The sequence below is a fragment of the Oxyura jamaicensis genome, unplaced genomic scaffold (assembly GCF_011077185.1).
Source record: "Oxyura jamaicensis isolate SHBP4307 breed ruddy duck unplaced genomic scaffold, BPBGC_Ojam_1.0 oxyUn_random_OJ71454, whole genome shotgun sequence".
NCBI classification, from domain to species: Eukaryota; Metazoa; Chordata; class Aves; order Anseriformes; family Anatidae; genus Oxyura; species Oxyura jamaicensis.
The window spans coordinates 1-7,893 of record NW_023310531.1 but is presented as its reverse complement, the minus strand read 5'-3'; the positions used below and the strand labels follow the sequence as shown (position 1 = coordinate 7,893).

The 7,893-nt window shown below is 65.0% G+C and overlaps 1 protein-coding gene across 1 annotated transcript; it reads left to right on the top strand.

Moving 5' to 3' along the window:
* Nucleotides 1–235: 235 nt before the first annotated feature.
* On the top strand, nt 236–7,876 carry LOC118159650 (alpha-actinin-4-like; the record flags this gene model as incomplete). Its single annotated transcript, XM_035314218.1, has 9 exons — nt 236–303; nt 2,199–2,434; nt 2,530–2,649; nt 5,216–5,302; nt 5,394–5,481; nt 5,775–5,853; nt 5,965–6,046; nt 6,843–6,928; nt 7,689–7,876. Coding segments are annotated over exons 1-9 (1,034 nt in total), but the record flags the coding sequence as incomplete, so codon positions are not given.
* Nucleotides 7,877–7,893: the final 17 nt, after the last annotated feature.

Genomic DNA, 7,893 nt, shown 5'->3' with positions numbered 1-7,893 from the left:
GGCGAGAAGGGGCCACTTTGGGGCCAAAAAGGGTTGTTTTGCAGCTAGAAGTTCCCGCTTTGGGGCCAAAAGAGCCTGCTCTGGGGCCAAAAGAGGCGAGAAGGGACCACACTGGGGCCAAAAGGGCCTTTTTGGGGCCAAAAAGACCCGCTTTGGGGCCAAAAGAGGCAAGAGGGGCCCGCTTTGGGGCCAGAAGGGCCAAGAAGGGCCCGCTTTGGGGCCAGAAAGGCCCGCTATGGGGCCAAAAGGGGCGAGAAGGGGCCACTTTGGGGCCAAAAAGGTGCTGCTCTGGGGCCAAAAGGGGTGAGAAGGGCTGTTTTGGAGCCAGAAGGGCCCATGTTGGGGCCAAAAGGGCCGTTTGGGGGCCAAAAAGACCCGCTTTGGGGCCAAAAGAGGCAAGAAGGGCCCACTTTGGGGCCAAAAGGGACCACTTACGGGTGAGAAGGGGCCGCTCTGGGTCCGAAAGGGGCTGCTTTGGGGCGGAAAGGGGCCGCTTTGGGCCGGGAAGAGACCGGCGGCCTCCTGGGCTGGAGGTGCGCGGGCGCCGCCGTCCCCGAGCGAGGCGGTGGGGACACAATGCCTGGAAAGCTCCCGCACCCCCGTGGGAAGGAAATGCCAGCAGCGCGTGCGGAATCTCCTTTTTTTAGCAGTTTTTATTCCCGCCGTCTCCCCCTCCGGCCTCCTGGCGAGGCTCGGCCCCGTCCCGAGGCCGCGGCCACCCCCGGCGAGCCCGGAGCCCAGGTTTTGCTCCGGGAGCTCTCCCGGCCCCGCGTTACCACCCCGTAAAAAGCTTTTTCCTCCCCAAAAACCTCGCCGCGGAACGGAGGCCGAGGCCGAGCCTCGAGGCAGCGACCTCCCGGCGGTGGTTTGGGGCAGGTTTGGGTTATTTTCTTGCCCCTCCGTGGCTGGTTTTGACCCCGCACCTTGCGGGATCGCGGGGCCGGGAGCGTGGAAAAAAAGCCTGGGGAAGGCCGGGCTCCGCTTCCCCTTTTAGGCTGTCCTGCGGTTTTTTAGGGTTTTTATTTCCTTTTTCTTTTTTTAGCAGCTGCCGGCGGGTTCCGCCTGGCTCCCTTCTCCTCCTCCTCCTCCACGTGCTGCGCTCGCTCGGCGCCGACCCCCGCGAGGTTTTGGGGCCGGTCCCGGCGGGGTTTTGGGGCCAATCCCCGAGGGGTTTTGGGGCCGAACCCCGTGGGGTTTTGGGGTCAAGGCTTTGGGGTTTTGGGGCTGAACCCTGTGGGGTTTTGGGGTCAAGGCTTTGGGGTTTTGGGGCTGATCCCTGAGAAGTTTTGGGGCTGGACCCCGTGGGGTTTTGGGGTCAAGGCTTTGGAGTTTTGGGGCCGCCACCATGGGGGTTTTGGGGCCAATCCCCGAGGGGTTTTGGGGCTGAACCCCGCAGGGTTTTGGGGTCAAGGCTTTGGGGTTTAGGGGCTGAACCCCGCAGGGTTTTGGGGTCAAGGCTTTGGGGTTTAGGGGCTGAACCCCGCAGGGTTTTGGGGTCAAGGCTTTGGGGTTTTGGGGCTGAACCCCGCAGGGTTTTGGGGTCAAGGCTTTGGGGTTTTGGGGCTGCCACCATGGGGGTTTGGGGGCCAATCCCCGAGGGGTTTTGAGGTCAATCCCCGCAGGATTTGGGGGCTGATCCCTGTGGTATTTTGGGACCACGGCCGTGGAGTTTTGGGGCCACCTCCGCGGGGCTTTGGGGCAGATACCCCGGGGCTTTCGGGGCCGCCGCCGCGGTCACCGCAAAACCCCCGAATGCGTGGTTTTCTCCCCGCCGCTCTCCCGGGAGGGCTTTTCCTCCGTGCCGAGGAGGAACACGCCCGGCCCTGGGAGCTGCCGGCGGCTTGGCAGGAGCTCGGCAGCGCCCGTGGGGCCGTGCCAAGCCCGTGGGGCCGTGCCAAGCCCTGCTGGGGCCGTGCCAAGCCCGTGGGGCCGTGCCAAGCGTCGCGGCGGACCCAGGCGTGCCCGCTCCTCCCTGTCCCGTAATCACGCCGACGAGAGGATTGGGGTGTGGGGGGGGGAAACACACACGGGGCCCGTGGCCTGGAGCTGCTTATCGGCCAGGCTAATGAGGCCGGCCGCTAATTACCCCCCTGGGACTCTGGCGGGGAGCACAGCGGCCGCGGCCCCGCTCGGTGCCCGTCCCCGGGAGGCCGAGCGGGATGGCCCCGGATCCCCCAAAACCGGCTCCTGCCCCGCAGCGCGCCGCGGGGGGCTCGTCCCCGGGATGAGGGGGGGCTGGGGGGTCCCGAGGCCGCCCCCCGGTGCCGTCAGTGGGGTGCTGAGGGCTCAGCACCCCCCCGCTCCGTCCCTTCCTCGCAGACCTTCACGGCGTGGTGCAACTCCCACCTGCGGAAGGCCGGCACGCAGATCGAGAACATCGACGAGGATTTCCGCGACGGCCTCAAGCTCATGCTGCTGCTGGAGGTGATTTCAGGTGAGCCCCCCCGGCCTCGTGTTCGTTTTATTCACGGGGGGAGCACGCGGCTGGAAGCCCCCCCCCCCCCAACCACGCCGGCGTTTCCTTCCCAGGGGAGCGGCTGCCGAAGCCGGAGCGGGGCAAGATGCGGGTGCACAAAATCAACAACGTGAACAAAGCCCTCGACTTCATCGCCAGCAAGGGCGTCAAGCTGGTCTCCATCGGGGCTGAAGGTGAGGCCGGGGCCCCCCTGAGCCCCCCCCATCTCCCGGGAAGGGTCTTGGTGTGGTCTCCCCCCCTCCCCCAAAAAAAAAACACAAGGCACGGCCGCGTTACGGCACCGGAGGCCGTGCGGGCGCTGCCCTCGGGCCCTTCTCCGCTGGCCGGGCGGCGCCGCGGGGCAATAAACGCCGCGGGGGCAGGAGGGGGGAAGGCAGCGCAGGCTCCCCGCCTCCCTCCCTGCCTCCCTCCAAGGTCGGGGCCGTGTCGGGGAGCGCTGTTGCACAACCCGGCCTGGCTGCGCTCGGGAGGACCGGCTCGGCGAGGAAGGGCTCGCACGGAGCCAGCCCCGAAAGCGCCTCCGGCGAGCCCCGGTGCCGGGCCGGAGCCCTGCAGGGGTTCCCTGCCGCCAGCGCTCGGCTCCGAAGCTCAGCCCCGCGAATCCCCGGCGCTGTTTGAAGCTCTGCCCCCGGGAGCTGCGAGGCCTTCAGCCCCCGGCTCCCTCCCTGGAGCCGAGCTCTCCCCCTCGGTCCCACGGCGCCGAGCTGTCCCCCGGCAGCCCCTCGCGCCGCCCCGCAGCCCCTGCTGGGACCAGCTCGCCGCCGACGGAGCCCGAGGCCGACCCCGGGAGCTCCCGAGGGGATTTCGCAGCCCTCTGCGGCCCCGGTTTTGGCGGGGGCCGGCCCTGCCGAGCCAGGCAGAGGAGCCCGGAGGCAGCGCACCGGGGCCCGGCGGGCGCCGCGGTGGCAGCAGCCGGAGCCTCGCGCCGTCATCCCCGGGCGCCCGCTCGAGGCTTGGGCAAGGCGGGAGGGATCCGAGGGCCGCGGGGGGATCCCGAGCCCCCTCCCCACGGGGTTTTAATTGAGTTAATTAAAGGAGAGGGGGAGAGAAGGGCTCTGTGCTGCTTGGGGGGGGCGCGGGAGGGATTTGGGGGCCGCGGGGGGATCCTGAGCCCCCTCCCGACTTTTAATTGAGTTAATTAAAGGAGAGGAGGAGATAAGGGCTCTGTGCTGCTTGGGGGGGGGGGCTCATTAATATTAATTAAATAATTGGATTATTAATGAATATTCGTCCCACCTGTGCCGCTGGGTGGTTCGCCCGCCCCATTAACATTCCCGCCCTCCGCGCTGCCCCGCCGGGGGGGGGGGTCGGAGGGGGCTCAGCACCTAATGAGCTTCCCACCTCATTAATATTAATTATAATTAAAATGAGCCATGGGGAGGACAGAGTTCTATATGAATATTAATGAACACCGTGGTGTAATGAAGGAGCCAGGTGCCACGCCCACCTCATTAATATTAATGAGCACAGCAGTGTAATGGGGGCTCAGCACCCCTTGACCCCTCCCCATTATTATTAATTGCAATTAAAATGAGCATTCTATTAATTGAGCGAGGGGGAGGACACACTCCTGTATGAATATTAACGAGCCTGCTGAGTTAATTAAGCTGGGGGGGGGGGCAAGGAGGGGGCTCAGCACCCCCAGCGCTGATGGGGCTGGGGACACGCCCCCTCCATGAATATTAATGAGCTCAGTGATGTAATGAAGCTGGGTGGGGAGGCGGCTCAGCACCCCTTGCACTTCCTCTAATTAATATTAAGTAAAGCCTAATTAGTGATGTTAACGGAGCTGGGGAAATGAGACACGCCCATCTCATTAATATTAATGACCACATGCAGATCAGGTGGGGGCTCAGCACCTTATTGCTCGTTAATGTTGCTAGTAATTAATTATCAATTACAATGTTGCTGGTAATTATCGAAAGGAGAGCCCTGATACTGATGGGGCTGGGGACACGCCCCCTCATGAATATTAATGAGCTCAGCGATGTAATGAAGCTGGGGTGGGGAGGCGGCTCGGCACCCCTTGCACCTCGTTGCTCATTAATGTTGCTAGTAGTTAATTATCAATTACAATGTTGCTGGTAATTATCGAAAGGAGAGCCCTGATACTGATGGGGCTGTGGACACGCCCCCTCCATGAATATTAATTAGCTCAATGGTGTAAAGCAGCTGGGGTGGGGAGGGGGCTGAGCACTCCTGGGAACATCCTTTAATTAATATTAAGTAAAGCCTAATTAGTGATGTTAACGGAGCTGGGGAAATGAGACACGCCCATCTCATTAATATTAATGACCACATGCAGGTCAGGTGGGGGCTCAGCACCCCTTGCACCTCGTTGCTCGTTAATGTCGCTAGTAATTACTTATCAATTACAATGTTGCTGGTAATTATCGAAAGGAGAGCCCTGATACTGATGGGGCTGGGGACACGCCCCCTCATGAATATTAATGAGCTCAGCGATGTAATGAAGCTGGGGTGGGGAGGCGGCTCGGCACCCCTTGCACCTCGTTGCTCATTAATGTTGCTAGTAGTTAATTATCAATTACAATGTTGCTGGTAATTATCGAAAGGAGAGCCGTGATACTGATGGGGCTGTGGACACGCCCCCTCATGAATATTAATGAGCCCGAGCTCCCAGCCCGGCCGCGAGCTGCGCGCTCGGGTGCATCCGCGGGGCTCGGCGGGGCGCCGCAGGTTTGGCTTTTGTTCATTTTTTTCCCGCCTCCTGGCTCCCAGAAATCGTGGACGGCAACGCCAAGATGACGCTGGGCATGATCTGGACCATCATCCTGCGCTTCGCCATCCAGGACATCTCGGTGGAAGGTGAGGGCGGGGGGGCGCGGGGGGGGGGGGGCGCGCTCGGCACCCGTGGGGGCGATTTGGGCGCGCCGAGCTGATCCCTGCCCCGTTGCAGAGACCTCTGCCAAGGAGGGCTTGCTGCTGTGGTGCCAGAGGAAGACGGCCCCCTACAAGAACGTCAACGTGCAGAACTTCCACATCAGGTACCCCCCCAAAACCCCCCCCCCCTCAGGATTTGGGGCGCCCCCCGAAATAGCGGCGGAGCCCCCAGGGGAGGACGCGGCTCGAGTGCGTCCTCGGGAACGTCGTCCCCGTGTGTGTCCCCCCCCCTTCTCCGGGCTGCCTTTCCCCTGGGGTTTTGGGGGCTCTGGCGAATCAGAGGGGGGCGTCTCGGCCCCGCTGCTGTTCCTCGGGGAGCCGGGGGGGGGATGGACGAGGGGCGTTGGGGGGTGCAGGGGCAGCAGCACGCTGGAACCCTGGCTCTCCCCTCTCGCAGCTGGAAGGACGGCCTCGCCTTCAACGCCTTGATCCACAGACACAGGCCGGAGCTCATCGAGTACGACAAGCTCAGGAAGGTGAAAGCTCGGCGCCTTCCCCCTCCTCCCCTCCGCCGCCCTCTGCCCCGGCAGCGCCCGCGCCGTCGGGCAGCGGCTCGGGGCGGCCCTTCAGCGTTTCTCCCTCCGCAGGACGACCCCGTGACCAACCTGAACAACGCCTTCGAGGTGGCGGAGAAGTACCTGGACATCCCCAAGATGCTGGACGCCGAGGGTAAGCTGCCCCGGGAGCGCGCGGCTGCGACGCGGTGACACCGGGCGCTGCGCCTCGACCGGCTCCGGCGGAGGACCCCGGGATCCCGTCCCTCGGGGGCAGAGGACGCGTGCTGGCTCTGAGCTGGGGCCGTGCGGCGGGACGGGACGATTTAACGCCCTCTTGTGCCCCTGCAGCTGTCCTGAGCCGGCCTCTCAGCGGGACCCCAGCCCGGGGAGGAGCTGGCCCGCTAAGCCCGGCGTGCCGAGCGGCTCCGGGACGCCGCGGCCGTGCCTCCCCCCCACGCCTAACCCCTGTTGTTCGCTTGCAGACATTGTCAACACAGCTCGCCCCGACGAGAAGGCCATCATGACCTATGTGTCCAGCTTCTACCATGCCTTTTCGGGGGCGCAGAAGGTACCGGCGGCCGCGGCCGTCCTGCCCGAACGCTTCCTCCCGCAGCAGCACTTCTCTTTCAGGCGGCCGCTGTCCCCGGCGCTCTGGGAACCAGACCTCGGCTCGCTCGCCTGGGTTTAACACGCTGCTCGTGCTCGCTTTCCCTGCTGCCCCCCCCTGGGGCACGGCACCAGCCCGGGGCAGCGACCGGCCCCGCCAGGCTGCCCGAGGAGGCTCGGGGCCGACGGCTCGCAACGAGGCCGAGCAGAGGAATCGCAGCAGCAGCAATAACCCCGTCGGCCAGCTCCGGTTGGGGTCCCGGGCCCGTGCAGGCGCTTGCTCCTCTCCGCCGCATGCTCGAGGGGCGCGAGGGCTCCGCTGCTGCTCCTTCAGCCTCTCTCCTCCCTTTCTCCCCGCGCAGATATTGTAGGCACTCTCAGGCCCGATGAGAAGGCCATCATGACTTACGTTTCCTGCTTCTACCACGCTTTTTCGGGTGCTCAGAAGGTGAGCTTGGCCTGTGGGGGGGGGGCGGTGGGGGCCAGCTGCCTGCTTGGGCGCCGGGAGCGCCGCTAACCCCGCACCTCCCGCGGCTGCTGCACGGCTTCGGGACGCGCAGAGGCGGCCTCGGGGCGCGAGGCACCGAAAGCGGGGGTCCCCGAGGGGTCGGAAGGGGCGGCCGGCCCCCAGCCTCAGCCGGGGCCTTGGTTAACGAAGGAGCCTCGTTAGAGCGGCGGCGCGGGGCCCGTCGCCTCCCTCGGCCTCGCTTCCCTTCCCTCCTTGCCCTAAAAGCCGCCCGTCAGACCCAAAACGCTGCGGCGCGGAGCCGTGGTAGCACTCCAGGCAGACCAGCAATTACCACGCCGCGCTAATTAGAGGATTCAGGCGACCAAATGAGCCTCCTGGATGGCTCGGGGCGGGGGGGGGACTGCTCGGCCGGCACGCGGACTCGTTGCCGCCGGGTCGTGATCCGCGGGGGGGGGTTTGTGCCGCACGGCGCCAACCCCGAGGGCAGGGTTTGGGACCTCGCCCTCGGGTGCTGCCCCCGCACCGGCCCCGGGCCCTGCTCACGTCCTGCGATCACCTCCTGGGCTTCTGGCTGCCGGCATGGCCAACGCGGGGCCGGGTCCCGGGTGCCTCCCCCCGGAGGCTCTCGGACCTCCGGCGCTGAGCTTCTTTTTCTCTCCTTTTAGCGTTGATTTTTCCGCCTCCTTTTTCCCCAGCGCTCTCTCTTTTTTTTTTTTCTCCTCTCCCCGTCCTTCCGTAGACCCTCCTCACTCTTTCTGTCGGTGCCTGGCCTCCACCTCCTCTTCCCGGACCCTTTCTGTGCCGCCTCCAAGCGGGGCTCGCTCCCCGGGCTTTCTTTTCTGCCTCAGCCCCGTGTTCCTCGCCCTCCCGCCCCGAGGGGCTGCCCTCGGGGACGAGCAGAAGACCAAGGACGGTGCTTGGAGGCCGGTAACGTCCCCCCCCCC